Source organism: Nycticebus coucang, chromosome 10 (assembly GCF_027406575.1).
Source record: "Nycticebus coucang isolate mNycCou1 chromosome 10, mNycCou1.pri, whole genome shotgun sequence".
Taxonomy (NCBI): Eukaryota; Metazoa; Chordata; class Mammalia; order Primates; family Lorisidae; genus Nycticebus; species Nycticebus coucang.
The window spans coordinates 51,304,759-51,324,368 of NC_069789.1; the positions used below are offsets into that span (position 1 = coordinate 51,304,759).

Here is a 19,610-nt window from a genome sequence, read left to right on the forward strand (position 1 = left end):
TCTGTTTCTAGTTAATCTGGCCAAAGATTTATTGATTTTCATTTATCTTGCCAAAGAATCAACTTTCTTGATTTCATTTAATTCTGATATTTGGTTTTTCTTTTCTTCTGCTAGGTTTGGGATTGGATTGCTCTCTCTTTTCTGGTTCCTTAAGATGATTAATTATATTGTTGATTTGTGTTCTCTGTTTTTTGGGTGTGGGCATTTAATGTGATAAATTTACCTCTTAGGAATGCTTTTTCAGTGTCCCACAGATTTTGATAGCTTGTGGCTTCATTGCCATTTTGTTTGAGGAATCTAATGATTTCCTTCTATATCTCCTCCTTGACCCAACAGTCATTCAGCATAAGGTTTGTTTAGTTTCCATGACTTTGTGTGGGGATGAAGGTTTTTGTTGGAGTTGAGTTCTTTTATTCCATTGTGTTCTATTTTTATTCCATCATTTCTATTCTTTTAAATTTGTTGAGATTTTATTTATATCCTAGGATATAATCAATTTTGTAGAATGATCTGTGAACTGACAAGAAGAATGTATACTCAATATTATTGGCATGTAATGATCTTTATATGTCTGTTAAACCCATTTGTTCTAGAGTTGTGTTTAAGTGAATCATTTCTTTTAGTTTCTGCATGGAGTGAGGTGTTGAAATATCCAGCTATTATGGTGTTAACAGAGTATCATATTATTCATACTGGTTAGGGTTCATTTTATATATCTGGGAGCATTTAGGTTGGGTACATAGGTATTTGGGATTGAAATGTCTTCTTGTTGTATTGTTACCTTGACCAGCATGTAGTGTTTATCTTTTGTCTTTCTTTACTTTTGTGTCTAAAGCCAAATGTATCCACAGACAGGATTATGACTCCTGCTTTCTTCTGATTTCCATTTACCTTAAGTATTGTTTTCCAGCCCTTCACACTGATCTTGTTTTGTCCTTAGAAGATAGATGTGTTTCCTAAAGGCAGTTTATACATGGCTTATGCCTTTTTATTCATTCAGCCAGGCTGTGCCTCTTTAATGAGGAATTCAAGCCATTCACATTTATTGAGGGAACTGATAAATGTGATGTAGTTCTGTTCATCTTGTCTTGTGGAGTTTGGTGCTTAGATTTATCACTTGTGCCATTGTGGAAGCTAGGCTTTGTCCTTTAGTTTCTGGATGTCTTTGCTTTGCTAATGGTCCATTATAATGATCAGTGTATAGAATGGGTCTGAGTAGTTTGGGCAGAGCTAGTCTTGTTAGTCTCAATGTTTGCTTGTCAGTCTTTTACAGATAATCAAATCCTTTATTTGATTTCTCCATTGAATTTGAAATTTAGTTTAGCAAGATAAAGAATCCTGGGCTGAAAGTTGTTTTATTTAAGTAGGTTAAAGACAGATGACCACTCTCTTCTTGCTTGAAAAGTTTCCATTGAAAAGTCTGCTGTTACCTTGTTGTTTTTCCCTTTGTAGGTGAGAAGTTGCTTTTGCCTTGATGCTTGAAGAATTTTCTCTTTAATTTTGACTTTGGCCAAGTTAATTACAATGTGTATAGGAGATGCTTTCTTTGAATCGAATCATCTTGGAGTTTTATAACTATCTACTATCTGTATCTCTTGGTCTCTGGCAATGTTTGGGAAATTCTATACAATGATGTCTTAGGGAGAGCTTTCATGCTTTTATGACTCTTTTCCTTTGGGGATACCTATAATTAATATGTTTGTATAATTCACGTAGTGCTATATCTGTCTAAGAGATTTTTCTGCTTTTGTTTTCTTTTCTGCATTTTCAAATACTTAAAGTTAGTTTGAAAGTCTTGTCTTTGAGTTCTGAGGTTCTTTTTTTCCATGTTCTACTCTATTGCTGAGACTCACTACTGTGCTTTAATACTCCTTGAATACCTCTTTCAGTTCCTTAAGCTCTGTTATAGCCTTCCTAATTATGTCCAGATCTTTAGTGACTTTATCTTATTTTCCACCCATACTCTGAATTCTATTTCTGTCATTTCAACAAATTCTTTATGGATGGGCTTTTCAGTTAAAGCTCCATTGTAATCTCCTGGGGAAGTCGATCTTCTCTTAATTTTCATGTTGCCAGGGTTCTTTTCCTGATTCCTCCCTATGTATGTTTTCTATTTTTAATTACTTTCGTTATTATTTATTTAGTTCTAAGCAGAAAGGTTAGGGTGTTCCTAAGTCATAGTTGAGGGATACTCTGGCTGGGCCCCCTTAGGCAACTCACAGGAGGCAGTTAATGAGTCACTGCTTTCTTCTGTAGTCCTTCAGGGTCACAGCCTACCAAAGTTGCCTACTGGGGCTACACAGAGCAGGGATCCCGGGGGACTATCCTTCTTTCTTTTAAGCCAGGAGGGAAGGGACTGAACTTAAGGTGAAATTCTTAAGCAGGAGGCAAACTATCCCAGAAGGTAGAGCCAGGCACCACCAAAGTGCTGTCCCACCGAGAACACATTTAAAAAGATATGGGGTCTTCCTGTGGTTAAGGGAGGGGAATTTGCAGCTAGCTGTCTGCCTCTCAAGGTTTCACAATGCAGGCTCACCCAAGGCCTCAGGGTAATGCAGTATAGAAGCCTATTGAGTTCCTGCCAGATATGGTAAGAAGGCAGGGCCCATCTCCTGTTCTGAACCCTACCTACTTTACAAGCTGTCATTTCTGTCAGATTCTGGCAAGAAAGAAGCTGGCCTCTGCAATGTTTGCTTCCACAGTAACTATGGGGGTGAAGCAAGGTCCAAAGTCCCGTCACTGCTCCAGCACCTGGGGTGTGGCAGTCCTGCCAGATTATCTGAGCTGGGCTTGTGTTCCCAGTCCTCCCACACAGAGGGAAGCAGGCCTTGGCAAGGGGCTCTCTGTCCAGTTTCTAAAGAAAGGGGAGATGGGCTTGTGGCTACAAGCTGGTTGGAACCAAAATTGCTTTCTATTCTGTTGGGTAAAAGGGGCATTCAGAGGGGTAAACACCTAGGTGCAAGAAAACAGTCTCGGGTCCATGGTAGCATTCTCTGTGGAGTGAGAGTTCCTATTGTCTGTTACTTGCCTAGAGCCCTCGAGTAAGGGGACGGATCCCCTTACCCTTCTATTCATCTCTAGGCTCTTCTGAATCTGGTCCATTCCATAACTATCTTCTATTTTCTTCCTCTTTCTCATCTTCATCCTCATAGTTCCTCTCAGTGGGGTTGCTGAACACTTATATTTCCTCTCCCTGCAATCTACCCTCCAATTTCAATTGCCCCAATTTCACTTCAGTCTAATCTTCTTCCTTCTAGGTGGGACAGTCCAATACCTGCCCCTACTGGGCCATCTTTCCCTATCTTCCACCAGTTCCATTTTTAGATCTATGGGTTTCAGCTGAGTGAAGATTGTCCAGTGGGAGATTCTTGGGCTCAGAAGAGAGATTAAGATTTGGGGTATAAATTTGGGGACCATCACGATCTAGGTGGCAATCAAAGCCAGGCATGAATCTGACAACATCCAAATGGAGAGGGGGAGGCTAAGAAGCAACGGATCTAGCATATTCCTGAGGAATCTCTGTTTATAGGAGACATGGGTATGTCCCAGGAGCCTGAGATGGACTGTCAGAAAAGGAGAAATGAAGTGAGTGGGGACAGCACAGAGGTCGGGGGTGGAGGATTAAATGGGCATTTTCAAATGTTATAGAGGATGTCATGGCTTGTAAGACACACTTGTATTTTATGGCCCACTAAGAAACTGCCAGATTGTAAGCCATTGTGATTTCAGAGATAAAAAATGCTAAACAACATAAATATATACTAGAATCAAAGAACTATGATTTCATAAGGACTAAAATGTACCTTTTTAGATTGAGACACATAGGAGTTATTATTGTCTGTAGTGAGAGCAGCATTAGAGTATGAGAGTGAGGAGCAATGTTAGAGTAGCCTGAGAAATAAGGAGTGGGTTCTGGGTCCAGGGGGGCTTCATGAGTCATGTTAATCTCCCCAGAGTTCTGAACTGAGACGCTAAGTATGACAGGTACAGGTCAGATAGACCTAATATTAGAGAATGTGCTTTATATTTCAATCCAAGAAGTCTTGCCAGTGTTGAGGCCCAGAATCAGACCCACTTCATGGTGCTGACCGGCACAAGCCTACACTTGTGTGTATTTGCTCCACATATCTCTGACATGCCTGGAGCATGCTTCTTGCAGGAAGTTAATTCCCGAGCAGAGAGCAAAGGGCTGGCCTATACATTTTTCTTCCAAACTCAGAATCACATAAAGAGAGAGGTTAAAGGAGTGATGGAACCACTTTCTCATTGAAGGAAATACCAGGAATAGTGGCATATTATTCCCCCTCAAGGATAAAAACAAAGAGACAGTATAAATAGGGCTACTAAGAGGGTGGCACCTGTGGCTCAAGGAGTAGAGTGCCAGCCCCATATACTAGAGGTGGTGGGTTCAAACCCGGCTCCAGCCAAAAACTGCAAAAAAAAAAAAAAAAAATTGGACTACCAAGATACTTAGCTGATAAAAGAAAGTGAACATAACCAAACCAGTACAACACATTTTACTGCCTCCCACCTTGGACCAGACTTCTGAATTGGCTAGGATACAGATTCATGGGTTCAATTACCACCATCCAACTTTTTTTTCTGCTGTTTGGAAAAATCACCTCTCTTTTACACTTATATCTAAATTCTCTGGCCTCAACGCACAAGGCTAGCTCCATTTCTGTATTCTTTACAAATCTCCGTAGTGTGCCCTAGCCCAGCCTCTCCCATATCTCAGCATTAAATTTGGTTGTGGTAGTTTTGTACTTTACTGTTACATACATTCATACATTTTGTCTCATTACATTTCAAGTCATTTGAACATAGAGATAATTGTATATCCTCGTGTTTTATTAATACCCCTCTGAATGAGTGGAGTCCTGCTTGAACCACAATAGGTAAGGCCAACTTGTTGAACTGGGTGAAACTGTGTACAGAGAGATAGTGAGGCATAACCCCATTTTTAGGAACTTTCAGTCTATTAGCTGGCTGGGAAAGAGAGTCAGGTGTAGTTCCCCTGGAATCTGGCATAATTTTATAGGTTCTTGTGTGGGTATCACTGACCAGTGTCAGATGGTTTGCAAAAGAACATAGCATTGCTCTCATTTGTACTAACCTCAAAAGAAAACAAAAACTCTTGAACATCTCTGAGCTCTCTTACAAAACTTAAAATGAGATCAAACTTTTCTAGAAATAGATGCCTGTCTAAGAAGTAGAGTGAAATGTAGGTCTGTCCCTGGTACCAAGACCTTGTCAGCATTTCTCTTGGCCCTGCTTTTTGTGTTGGCATAAGAAATCCAATAAGACATGTTAGCTGAGCACTTGATAGCCCAACACAATCAGATAAGACCTGGTACCTAGAGCTAAGGCTTTATTCCAACTAGTTTATTTTCACAACTCAGATGGGAAGGCAGGTTGATGAGATTCCCCCTTTGTGTCTCTGTCTCTCTTAATGTATGTTTTCACATCTGTAAACTATAGTAGATAAAACAAGGTCACATGCTGCCAGTGGCATTTATTTTTGCAGTAAGGATAAGAAGAGCTTTGTAGGTTTATTACAGTTAAGAGGTGGCAATATTTATAAGATGTCAAAAGTTAGCTTACCTACTCCCCCCACAGTCTCAGGCAATCCAAGGGAAACAGCCCTAAATATACGTAGGAAAATTATTATTCTAAAATAAACTTGAATGACTGGACTTCAGCACCCTTGTGGGGAGGCATACAGTGGGTGCTTAGGTCAGGGTCCTAGTGGTGCCTGAGCCTGGCACACAGTGACTCCTTAGCAGTCCTGGACCTCTGGTTCACAACCAGGGTTGGGCTAAGAAGTGAGTGTGTATAATTAAGGTGGATACTACTCTAGTCCCTGGAGCTTTTGTTCTGAATATGCTGCCAGAGTCTCCATTATCATGTTACTGCTCAGTCCTTCAGACACATGGAAGTCTGTGCTTTTTCTGGAGCAGGTGAAGAAAGAACCTAGGGTCAATATGTCGTACTGGCCCACTGGACCATGGGGTTCTGAAATGGCTAGCATACAGGTTTAGCTGCTCCAGTAAAATCCCAAAATAATTGAAGCCTAGACAAGGGGGAAGCTTATTCTTTCATGTGGCAGTCCAGGTATAAGCAGGCTGTTGTGGCAACTTTATGATATTGTGCACCCAGCCTCTTACTAGTCTGTCACTTTACCCTAAAGTGGATAGGTTGCCTTGGCCTCCTTGTTCAAGATAGCTCACATTCTCATTCCTGCCAGGAGGAAGGAGGAGTAAGAGAAAGGCACAGCATGATCCTTCCCTTTAAGCACATGACCTAAAATTGCGTGCATCCCTTCTGCATGTCACCTGTCCACCAGAACTCGGATAGATGGCCACACCCAGCTACAATGTAGTCTTTCTTTCAGTAATCTTTGTTCCCAGCCAGAAGTCATGAGTTCCATTATTATAGAGGAGAGAACTGATTTGGGGGAACAGTTAGAAGCCTGACTAGGCCATAGCTCCTCAAAATTCTGCCTCCAATTTATCCTTATTTCCATTATCTAGCATGGTGCACACCCAAGGCAGGTCTCAACTGAATGCTGATTAAAGCAGGAGGGGATGCAGAGGACAACTCACTGGGAGCCTTGCGCAGCCTCTACCAGTCCCAGGGCACGCAGCAGTCACAGGCAGGCAGTGAGGCCACTTGGGAACTCACTTTTCTCCCCTAAATGGAGCTGATAATCCTTGTGGAATTTGCTTCACAGGGCTGTTGGATTTTTCTTCTTTGGATTTATTGAATACCTACTGTGTTCCAAGCACAGTACTAAGTTCTTTGTTCACATTCTTTCATGTAAAATTCACAACAGCTCTGTGACATGAGGCCTTAATCTGTTTGGGCTGCTATAACAAAATACCAGAGGCTAGGTGGCTTATAAACAATAGGAGTGAGGCTGGAAAGTCCAAGATCAAGGTGCCAAGACACCTCACCTGGTGTCTGGTGAGGGTCTACTTTCTCCTTCATAGATGGTGCCTTCCCACTGTGTCCTCACGTGGGGGAAGGGCTGAGGGAGCTGTCTGAGTTTTCTCTTACTGTGGCACAAATCTCAATCACAAGGGCTTTACCTTCATGACCCAATCACCTTCCAGAGGTCTCATCTGAAAATACCACCATACTGAGTTTAGGATTTTAACATGTGGACTTGGGGTGGGGAGGCATCAACATTCAGACCATAGCAGGTTGGTATTGTTATCCACATTTTATAGCTGAGTAAACTGAGGCTGGGAGAGGTAAGATGTCCAGTGGTATTCATTTATTTATGCATTTGACAACCACTGAGCATCTGCTATGTGCCAGAGACAATGCTGGGGGTGTGGCAGTGACAAGTGTGATGGGTGCTTCCAGAGGGAGACATGGACTGAAAGGGGTACACATATGGGGAGCTGCTCTGGTCAAGGGATCAGAGAAGGGGGTGTGGGCGTATTTTGAAGGATGAGTAGGAGTTATGCAAGGAGTGGAATAGAATATCCAGCACAGTGCTGGTAAAGCCCTGGTGTAGGGCAAAGGGTAAGAGGAGAGGAAGGCTGTGGCCAGTGCATGCCTCCAGTTGGGTGGCCCTGGGCTTGTAGCCAGCTTGTCTGGCCTGAAATTTATGTTGAAAGTGTGGGTGATCAAGTTCTGGCAAATGTGCTGCGGGCAGGACTGAGGAGGAACAGATAGAGGGATATTCCCTTTTTATCCTAGTCATGTCTTTAAGAACCTAAAAGGGGACCCTGATTTAAGATGTCTAGTTACATGGCTCAGCTCCCGTAGCTCAGTGCGTAGGGCGCCAGCATTCCGGGGCTGGTGGGTTCAAGCCCAGCCTGGGCCTGCTAAAGAGCAATGACAACCGCAACAAAAAAATAGTTGGGCGTTGTGACAGGTGCCTGTAGTCCCAGCTACTCAGGAGGGTAAAGCAGGAGAATCGCTTAAGCCCAAGAGTTTGAAGTTGTTGTGAACTGTGATGCCACGGCACTCTACTGAGGGCGACACAGTGAGACTCTGTCTCAAAAAGATAATCTAGTATATGATGAATCCAAGTAGTGTGAGAACTGTCTGAATCCTTGTCACTGTCCTCCTGAACTATCTAGTTTAGTGGTATGCACACATTCTGCTTGGGACTTGCCTAAAAAATTTAATCCAGCTCCCTTTTATATGTCTCTTAAGTAGAATTCTTCCTAGGTCCAGGAGAGAAAATGCTGCTTCCTCTGGCCTCTCTCAGCTATCTCAGGACTCTGCAGTTCTATTTCACCATCCTGAAGAAATGAGTAAAAAGCTCCACTTCACAAATGTCTTAACACAATAACTAAGAAAATGCCAGGAAGGCTGTGTTAACCAGTGTGATGAAAATGTGTCAAACGGTATATAAAACTAGTGTATGGTGCCCCATGATTGCATTAATGTACACAGCTATGATTTAATAATAAAAAAACTCCACTTTGTCCTAAAATGACTTGAGGACAAAGGACTTCCTGATGCCCTAGGGAGGAGGAATAAAGTGGGGTCAGCCCTCATTGCGCTTTTTATTTGTAAAACTTCTTTGAACTCCCAGAGAAGTCCTCAACAGAATAGTGGATCCAGATGTTTAAATAGCTATTCAGCAAGTTAGTGTTGCCCCACCCCCACCCTACTCAATGTACAGAGTAGGGAAGGTGCTTAGGTGAGTTTGCAGCCAAATAAGTAAACCATGTACGTTCCTGAAAGGATTACAAAATATAAACCAGCAACAATTATCTCTACAGGTGAGTAAAAGAGCAGATAATTCAAAATATGAGTCAATTCAGAAGCTTCTGAATGACTTTTTGTTTTGTTAAAGAGCCACACCCTTATGCCCCAGGGCCTTTGCACATGCTGTTCTTGCTGCCTGGGATTATCTCCATGCTTCAGTGTGATGCTAGTTAACTTGAACTCATGCTTCAGGCCTCAACTCAGACATTATATCTTGGAAGACTTCTCTTACCCTTTGAATTTTAGCAGGTAACTCTCCCCGACTATAGCTCCAAAAATGTTGTAATCTCCTATGTCTCCATCCCTCACTACATCAGTTGTTCCACTGTTCCCCTAGAACAGTGCCTGGTTGAAGTTGCATGAATGACTTCATTATAATTGGTTTGGGTCTAGAAATAATGCTCTTAGGAGCAAATAGTGATTTTAACTTCAGGATTATACTTTGCTAGGTAAGAGATACCACTGTGAATAGTTCTTAAAAGCACAATAGCAAAGAATAGTGAAACATTGTTTGGCTATTAAACATTTCATTTTTGCTCTGATGCCCTAGGCCTACCAAGCTCACTCAGATCCTATCTTTGAATAAATAGGGCTTGCTCTAAAGGGTTCCATACTCAGTTGTAGGGTTCAGATCAGAATTGTTTCCCTGCAATTCTTTAACATTCTGAAAGGCTGTGGATCCTCTAGGGCCCCAGTTTCAGCACCTCTTGAATACCCTGGTAGCCCCATTGGCCCCACCCCATTCATACCCACCGCCTTTCAGCCTCCTCAGGTGGCTGTTCCAGGCTTTGCCCTTCATTAAACCAAACTGCTTATAGGGGCTTGGTTTTCTCCAGTGCTATGCCCCTTGCAGAGACAGCCCCTCCCCATCCCTGTGCTACCTAAGCCCTATATCCAGCTTCTAACCTATGTTTTGTGTGTGTACGTCATTCCCACGTTTGTCCCCCAGGGCTGTTAATGTCCACTGCAAAAGTGAAGGTTCAGTGAGACAGGGAGGAAGAGGAGGATTAATTATTATTGGGATGTTTGCCTGGAGTTTTAATTAGACTGCCTTTCCTTACTCCCCCCACTGGCCTTTTTCCCCCCAGCTTAGAAGGTCTACTTAGAATGTTAGTATTTTAGAGAATTGGAACATTAGGTTTTAACATTCTGCACTTAGAGCCTCAGTGTAATAAATAAATCAATATGCTGATTGCCTCCAGTAGTTTGATTGCTGAGTGCATCAGGGTACCTTTTGTTCTGAGTGAATGATCATTTCACACACTAGCAAATGAGAGACGAATGTGGGTGTAGCTCTTGTCCCAGTTTCTGATTCGCAGCCTTGACCTGGGAAGTCATTATTTCCAGTGGTGTGTGTAACTTAGAGGCAGCCTGCCAAATGCTCCATATCTTTCCCTTTGACAGTTTTCCCAAGTTATGCGTGTGATAAAAACATTTCTCATTTGCCAGAATAGTCCTGGGTTTGAGTCTGACAGGTCTTCTGATACCACATTCTTAAATCTCACTAACAGATAATTTATATCCCAAATGCTGTCTTGACAGGAAATAAAATTGTATGATTTTCAATTTGTGTTAAAAATCAAATTCAAGTTATGACAACACTGTGAGACTCTTAGGCCCCACAGTTTAATCATGATTATCTTACCATGAAATTCTTTTTGTAGTAGGAACTATTCTGTTTATTGTTTCTGTCAAAACCTTTGATTAGAAAAGTCTTACAATGGGAAAGTTGTCATTTCTAAAGATGTAATTATTTATTTCATGATACGTTCCAACCACAATATTGTTACCCTCTATGTAGAACGTATGTCCTTAAAGAGTTGTTTATAAACTGAATTTTTTGGATAAATTCATACATTAAATAGCACATAAGGTACTATTATTTTACTTAATGAATTCTTATTAAACTATTCCCATGTTTATTTGTGATGTATAATGCTCATAGATTGGGTCTTGTTTAAGTGGGGATAATCTTAAGAATAAAGCAAGATTAGCAATTCCTTTCTACTCTCAGTGATTTTAATTTAGTTGTAGACTACGTTTTAACCCAGTAGAAGACTGCGTGTTTTGTAAATTCAGCATTTTCTCACTGATAATCCAAATGCTTACCCAGGAAAATCTGCCCCTGTTAGAGTCACTCCTTACTCTTTGTTTCATCTTTCAGGGAAAGAAGTAGGGATGCCAGCTCAGAGCTGGGATGATTTGTGATGTTCTGCTGTAATATTAGGTAACTTACCAGATAAATTCTTATGAGTGTCTTAGCCTAGAGCTCCGTGATTCTATGTATGTGTATTCTGGTTACCTGTTATAATATAGCAAACCACCCCTACATTTAGTGGCTTAAGAAATTTATTATTGTCTCTGACCCTTCTGTGGGTTGTTTAACTCAGCTGGTTGGTTCTACCTGTGTCTCCCACATGTGGTTACAGTCAGGCTTTGGCTGGGGCTGCCCTCATCTGACTGGACTGGTCCAGATGGCCAAGAGGGCTCACTGGTATGATTGGCATTTGAGAGCTCAGCTGGGCTACAGACAAAAACAGTTATATTGTGACCCTTTATGGGGCTTGTGCTTCTCATATGGGTCCCTGAGGGAAAGTCCCAAGAGTGAGTGTTCTACAAGACTCAGGCCAAAGCTTCATGGCTTTTTACAACCTCACCTCAAAATTCTAGATCATCACTTCTGCTATACTCTATTAGTTAAGGCCAGTGACTAAGACTAGCCCAGATTTGAGGGGAAGGGAACTGGGCTTCACATCTTGATGTGAATTGCAGCACATATATGTAGTGGGGGAAAGAATGGATGGAGTCCATCTTTTAGCTATCTACCATAATGTCTCAGAGAAAGAGCATTCTCTATGAAGGGCATGTCAGTTACTATGAGAAGCATAGAGAAGCCTAGGATGTAATATGTACGCATGAGTTGGCCAGCCTTATTGCTTAGATCTCAGTACTAGGCAGTACATAAAGCATGAACTTAAATCTGTGGAAGCCAGTTGACATCCCTAAGGAAAAACTGTTCCCATTGACTTGTCCCAGCCTAAATTAGTCCTCCCATATTACAGATTTTGGAAAAACTTGATAAGGAAACTATAAATAGCATAGTTCTAAAGAGAGATTTACCTAGTAGCTTCCAAAGTATGTATCCCACTCACATTGGGTCAGTAAAACAGTCTTCATGTATTGGAACACAGAGACAACTGTGGATTAATGCATCTAATACATTAGTTTTTCAGTTTATGTTTTGGAGGGGCTTAGAGAAGGCTATACCCATGGAGTCCCTTATATACTTAAAGTAAACTTTTTCTGATGTTTGAGGAAAAGTGAAGTTCTATCCATGTGCTTAAAAGTATAATTACCTCCTTAGCCTGAATTAAGAAAAACAGCTGCCCTGTTAATCATGCTGAGCTACAGGTACCTAACTTCCAGCTGTGGAGCTTGGCTGATCTGGATGCATAGGCTGAAAATTCCCTTGAATACATTACTTTTTGCCCTTTGTAGCATTTTTTTTCCTTCCCCCTGCATACTTCTCTCTGGTTCCCTGGGGATTTAAATTTGTGTTTATCTTTGCTGAAAATTTAGAGGCAAGATAAACAAAATTTAAGCTATTTATGATCAGAGGCTGTGCCAGGAATAAATTAGCTTTTGCATTAGACACATGTTAAAATATTGCTTACTGGGAAAGGTAAGGAGAATATCTCTAGGTGTGAAAAGCAGATCTTTAGAGATGATTGATAGAAGTTTGACCTAGAATATGGCCATGTGAGATTAGTACTTGGCTTGGTTTGGGCTACCATAACAAAATACCATAGACTGGGTGGGTGGCTGATAAAACAACAGGAATTTGTTTCTCACACTTCTGGAGGATGGAAGTCCAAGATCAGGTGCCAGCCTGGTCAGGTTCTGGTGGGGGCCCTCTGCAGGTTGCAGACTGCCAACTTCTCATTGTATTCCTCACGTATAGATAGAGCACAAGAGAGGCCGTTGGGTTCCTTTCTGTTAAGGTCATTAATGCCATTCGTGAAGGCTACAGCCTCATGACTGAATTACCTCCCCAAAGCTCCATCTTCTGATACCATTGCATTGGAGGATAGGATTTCAATACATGAATTTGTCAGGGGACGAAAGCATTCAGTCCATAGGATTAATCTGTTGCCTTCTTAGATGTATTCTTGTGAAGTAGTAGGAAATACCATTTATATAAGGCCCATATTTTGGCAAGGATAAGGGACATACTCTGGGAAGAAGGTACAGGAGATAGGATAAGGAAGGAGGTGCCATACAAATTTAAACCTTAAGACAGTAGATAGAGTAGGGGAGGGATGGGACCCTACACTTTCTTGACTTCTTCCATGTAAATTATCCCAGACAAAGGAAACCTCTTCTGCTCTTTAGTTCCCCAATAGAGTCCACACTTGCCCTCCTAGCAGCCTAAATACTGACCTGTGAGTCATAGCAGTGTGGAGCCACAGTTTACCTTCCTTCATCACTTCCTATCTGCCTGAAAATATTGATTGAGCTCCTCCTATGTGACAGGTACTGTGTTATATGAAGTAATGAGATACATGAACTCTCAAGCTGGGAGACATAATAACCTAGCAAACAAACAAAACAATATAACTACACATTGCAATTAGTGTTGTATAAAATGGGGATATCATAAAGAATAATGAAGGATGTCCTGTTTTAGATAAATGACCAGGATAACCTCTCAAGGAGGTGACATTAATGATCTCAAAGCTACTGCTCAAACTTTGACATGCGTTACGTGATATTTTGAAGTTTCTTGAATAGCATGTTAAGATTCAAGTTAAAATTGTTCTTGCCTTTTTGAAGCCCAAGCTGCAGAATGCCATATGTACTGCAATTCTGGGGAGCAGAGGGAAGCCAGTGGATGGCCAGCCCCCCCCCCCCGGCCAGCACTTTCCTCATGGCAACCTTCTTTTCTTAGGGAAAGGAGATGTGTTTGGAGATGTGTTCTGGAAGGAAGCCACCCTAGCCCAGTCCTGTGCCAACGTTAGGGCTTTGACCTACTGTGACCTGCATGTGATCAAACGGGATGCTCTGCAGAAAGTGCTGGAATTCTACACGGCCTTTTCCCACTCCTTCTCCCGGAACCTGATTCTTACCTACAACTTGAGGAAGAGGGTGAGTTGATAATTTCAGTTTCTTTCTACAAAGTCCTTGCACTTTGAATAATTACTGGGGCCAGAAAAGTCCCTTTCCTGTATATTTAAGAGGAGTAATTGGTTCTAAAGAGGATCTGTTCATTGCAATTGCTTTGCAGACCATTTGCTATAAAATGGAGGAGAGAGATTATTGCTTGATTTTGAAAAGATGAGTAAAACCTCATGGTTGCTAGTCAATAAAATGGCTGTGTGGGGCCATTGCCACTTAATTAATGTAAACTGAATTCTTCCTGGTGACTGGGACCCTGAGTGGTGTGAGATCAGTAATCGGCCAGCTGGTAATAATTTTTTTTATACTTAAGTGTGTATATTTTATTATATGCCCAATGAATGACTTAACAGGCATATAACCACACCACTTAAGATGTAGAAACTTCCTTTACCCTCAGAAGGTTCCCTCTAGGAAAGAACACCTGCAAGAGTCTGCAAGAACACCTGCAAGAGTCTCGGAGTTCTTGGATGACTAGATGGGCAATGCTGTATATGTGGAGTGGCAGGGTGAAGCAGGACACGGTTCTGTATCAGAGCTGGGCCCCCTCAGCCCTGCTGCTTTGCCACCTGCAGGACAATGGGAATGGTGGTGGCATCCTGTTGAACACAGATTTCCAGGCTCCACCTCAGACTGGAACCCATTTAACAAGCACCCAGTTTTGTTTTGTTTTTTTTTTTGTGTTACAATTAGTTGAAGTCTTAAAGAAACCTGGAAGTATTTTAAACTTTCCCATTTACACCAATAAACCAGAAGAAATCAAATACCCAGGGTCATTTTCTTTTTTTTTTTTTTTTTTTTGTAGAGACAGAGTCTCACTGTACAGCCCTCAGGTAGAGTGCCGTGACATCACACGGCTCACAGCAACCTCTAACTCTTGGGCTTACGTGATTCTCTTGCCTCAGCCTCCCGAGCAGCTGGGACTACAGGCGCCCGCCACAACGCCCGGCTATTTTTCTGTTGCAGTTTGGCCGGGGCTGGGTCCGAACCCTCCACCCTCGGCATATGGGGCCAGCGCCCTACTCACTGAGCCACAGGCGCCACCCTACCCAGGGTCATTTTCATTGCCTTTCTTCATTTTTCTTTTTCGTTTTATTTAATTTATTTTATTTTTAGATTGTTGGGGATTCATTGAGGGTACAATACTATTCAGATATTAAAAAAAAATGGAGACTTTACATCCTTCGTATTAACCTGGATGGAAGTGGAAGACATTATTCTTAGTAAAGCATCACAAGAATGGAGAAGCATGAATCCTATGTACTCAATTTTGATAGAAGCACCCAGTTTTTAGATTCGCTGCAGCACAGATTGATGATCTCCTTTTCCATATTGTAGTGGCCACGGGCATAGTTGTTGGCAGCATCTTCCTTGCCAGATAGCAGCTTCAGGGTGGAAGAGCTGCACATAAATGCCAGTTGTTGCCCTACCTATGACATCCCAAGGCACGTGCTTGCCAGCCCCTATCTCACTGAAGGTGTTGAAGGAGTCATTGCTGCTCTCTGGGGCTTGTTGCTGGGCATGGTGCCATTGGGCTGGATGCCATGCTCTGGGTAGGATAGCTCCCAGCAGGCTTTGCTCATCTGCCCCCGGCCCAGTCCTCATGGATGGAGATGCACGTGCTCATGCATGGCTGCTACAACAGGTGATGTTTGTGGAGGATTGTTGATGGCAGATGCTCTATGAGTCTCCAGGAACACCACAAATCCTTGATAATGATAATTTTTTAAAAGATGTGAAAATGATTTAGTTGCATCCAGAAAATAAGAAAGATGTGGAATTTGATTGTCTAGAGAATGCTTTGTATGTAACTGCCAACTAAACTGGTTGAGAAATGATTAATAGTTTAAGAACCGGAAGCTTTCTCTTCTGGTGTTTCTTTCACGCTCAAATCATCAGAATTGCTCCATCTGTCTCTGTGGGGATTAAAATTTTGTACTCTTTGGATTTTCACAACTGATTTTCTTACACTTTGTTTATCTCTTTTGGTTAAAACATTGACAAGATAGCTGTGTGCCTAGAGAAGTCACCTCAAAAAGTTGTCACAGGAATCTTTCCCAAAATGACCTCATAATCTTCAATCTTTTCCTAGTCTCATGGTCCCTATCTCTGTTGACATCATCTGATTTGTCCTGAGGTTCCAGGTTTGAAGCCCTGGCATCATCATTGACATTACTTCTCTCTCACCCATGCCTTGGCATCCAATCCTGTTGGTTCCACCTTAGCTCTCAAATCTGAGTCTGTACTTGGCTTCCTCACAGAATTCTCAGGACACAAAGCCCCTCATTAAATACCCTCCCCATTCCCTGGCTGGATCACGCAGGGAGCTCTAACCCCAGCTTCCAGCCTCATGTCTGCCCTCAGTGCAATGCTTCCCTCTTATGGCCACTCAAGCAACCTTCTTAAAAATTAATCTGATCCCATCACTCCCCTCCGGACCACAGGATAACATCTGGACACTTCAGCGTGGCTTATCTGGTTGTCTATATCTGGCCAACACTTAACCCAAGCCCCGACCTTATCCACTCCTGCCCAGACCCACCCTGCCACCCTGAACTGCCGCCATGGGAATTCCACACAGTTCTTCAAGCACACCGTACCCCTTCAGAGCACTGTGTCTGCATGCTGCTTCCTCAGCCTGCTTTTCTCGCCTGTGTGTGACAAACCCCTGTTAACCTTTAAGACTGCTGAAATGTTTGTTTATTCATCAAACCAAGTACTGTGCTAATTGAACTAGGTGTGACATATAAAACCAAACAGTACTCAATTCTCTCCCTCCAGAAACCTCTACTCTAACGGAGTAGATCAACACAGGAAGGATAATTGCAGTATACAGTGCTGAACAATGATTGTAATTTGTACAAAGTATCGTGGGAACATAAAGGAGGGCAGCTTGAAGGAGCTCGGATTAAGTGTCTGAATGATGTCTGAGCTGAGTCAAAGGATGAGTTTGCCACACAGAAGGGGCAGGTGTTATACTTGGAAGGGAGTTGGAGCAAAGTCTGAAGAAAGGAAATAACCTTTTGTCTTTTAAGTCCTATGTAGAAGGTTCTAAATGCCTGTCACTGGATTACCCCAACATTATGCCTCCAGCTATTTTAAGTCCCTTGAATTACACTGATTTTTGAGAACCTGATCAGAGACATGGGGCGGGGGGGGCAAAGGGGTTGGTGCCTTGGTATCCTAAGTGCAGGGCACCGAAAATTGATATCATTTGAGGATGGTACAGAGAACTGAGTCTTAGTTTCCATGCTAGGTTGTGGGTAGATGCTTTTTGTGGTTCTGTGGTTCGAAACCTGGGCATTTAAATTCCAGTGGGGGATGGGCAGTGATAGAGAAGGGTACAATTCATAGTTCTTTCTGGTTGATGTGTTGGGAACAAAGAATGCTTGCTGGTGATGCTTTTAGCCATGTAAATTCTGTTATAGTCTTTGTGTTTTTTTAAATTTATTTCATCCTTCTATAAAAGCAAATTGATTATAATCAGCTTTCAGTGTTGTTAGTAATGTAAAGTTGAAAAAAATATGTAGTTTGGGTGACTCAGTGGGGTAATCACATTGGAATAATTGTGGATCAAGTAAATCTGTCTTTAAGAAAAACAAGGGCAACAAAAACACCTCAGTGGTCAGATTGGTGATTTTTTTTTTTTTTAATTGTTAGGGATTCACTGAAGGTACAAAGAACCAGGTTACAATGCTTGCGTTGTTAGGTAAAGTCCTTCTTACAATTGTGTCCCACCCCAAAGTTGTGTCACACACCATGACCCCATACCCCCTCCTTCCTTTCCTCTCTCCACTCCCCTATCCTTCAACACCATGTACTAGAGCATCAGTTGTCTTCGTATCAGAATTGAGTACACTGGATTCTTCTTCATTCTTGTGATGCTTTACTAAGAAGAATGTGTTTCAACTCCATCTAGGTTAATACAAAAGATGTAAAGTCACCATCTTTTTGTGGCTAAATAATATTCCATGGTATACATGTACCACAGCTTGTTAATCCATTCCTGGGTTGGTGGGCATTTAGGTTGTTCTCACAATTTGGCAATTGAAAATTGAGCTGCAATAAACAGTCTAGTGCAAATGTCCTTATATAAAATATTTTTTTTTTCTCTTCTGGGTAGATGCCCAGTAATGGGATTGCAGGATCAAGTAGAAGGTCTAATCTGCGTTCTTTGAGGAGTCTCCATACTTCCTTCCAAAAAGGTTGTATTAGTTTGCCGTTCCTCCAGCAGTGTAAAAGTGTTCCCTTCTCTCCACATGTACATCAGCATCTGCAGCTTTGAGATTTTGTGATATGGGCCATTCTCACGGGGGGTTAGGTGATATCTCAGGGTGGTTTTGATTTGCATTTCTCTGATAGTTAAGAATGGTGAGCATTTTTTCATATGTTTGTTAGCCATTCTTTTGTCTTCTTTAGAGAAGGTTCTATTCATCTCTCTTGCCCATTGATATAAGGGATTGTTGGCTCTTTTTATATTGCTTAATTTGAGTTCTCTGTAGATTCTAATTATCAAGCTCTTGTCCAATTCATAGTATGCAAATATCTTTTCCATTCTGATGGTTGTCTATTTGCTTTGGTTGTTGTCTCCTTAGCTGTACAGATGCTATTCAGTTTAAAATTAAGTTCCATTTGTTTATTTTTTGTGGGTTGCAGTTGCCACTGGAATCTTCTTCATAAAGCCTTTCCATGGGCCGATACCTTCAAGTGTTTCCCCCACACTTTCTTTGAGGATTTTTATTGTTTCATGCCTTAGATTTAGATCTTTTATCCATCTTGAATTAATTTTAATGAGTGGAGAAAGGTGCGGGTCCAGTTTCTGTCTTTTACATGTGGATATCCAGTTCAGACTGTTTTGATAAGTAACAATATTGATATTTCTGCAGAAGAGGAGACTCAGGGGCTACATTTTCAAAGAACTGTTATGGAAGACTCTATATAGCTATAAGGTGTAAGGGAAGAACCAGACTTGTAGACAGAGTTGAGCACAGCATATGAAAGTCCTTCAAAAAGATCAGAGTTCCCCAAAGAAGGAAACAGGCTGCTTTGAGTGGTATCAGATGTGTTATTCTGTGGGCACTTAGGCATTCCCTAGGTACTTATGTTTAGAAACATCATGGAAAGGACTTACGCATCCAATAGTCAAACCAGTTGACTTTCAAATTTCCTTCCAACCCGAAGTACCTGTGTTTGAGACTGGTATGGATTCAAAGGAATTTTAGTGAGAGCCTTTATGTAGAGAGTTAGCACCATTCTTTTTGTGAAAAAAAAAAGAGGCTTGTCCTTTTGGTAGTGCCATTGTAGTCTCTCATTGTGTCCTTCTGAGAATAATTCATAATTGCATAGGGCATAGAAGAAGAGAACATTGCGTGCATAAATTATTCTTGTAGATTTTCTTTCTTCCTGGCAAAGTGAACTGTGTTCTTGTGGCTGTTTCTATCTTGACAAAATTGTGTTATTTGGTAAGATTCCTGAGACTACAGTGCCTTCAACATCTGTTTAAGAAGTTACTTGATCTTGCAGCTCTTCTCCAATGTGTAGCAAAGACTGAGATGGAAGGTACCTCAGTGGTCATTCAGTTTCCCCTCCGTGTCCCCACCACCCTCATTTTACAAGAGTGACATTCACGCAGCTGAGTTGTTAATGAAAGAATTCAAGTCAGAAATGACCCTTCAACCAAGAGCCTGTGTTTTTCTCAAAGC

The 19,610-nt window shown here is 41.7% G+C and overlaps 1 protein-coding gene across 3 annotated transcripts in view; it reads left to right on the top strand.

Moving 5' to 3' along the window:
- Positions 1-19,610, top strand: part of KCNH1 (potassium voltage-gated channel subfamily H member 1) — a 505,651-nt gene that overhangs the window by 406,333 nt on the left and 79,708 nt on the right. For all 3 annotated transcript variants that reach the window (XM_053607618.1, XM_053607619.1, XM_053607620.1), the window contains one exon: positions 13,682-13,878. In XM_053607618.1, coding sequence (XP_053463593.1) covers positions 13,682-13,878 — 197 coding nt within the window. The remainder of the gene's footprint in view (positions 1-13,681; positions 13,879-19,610) is intronic.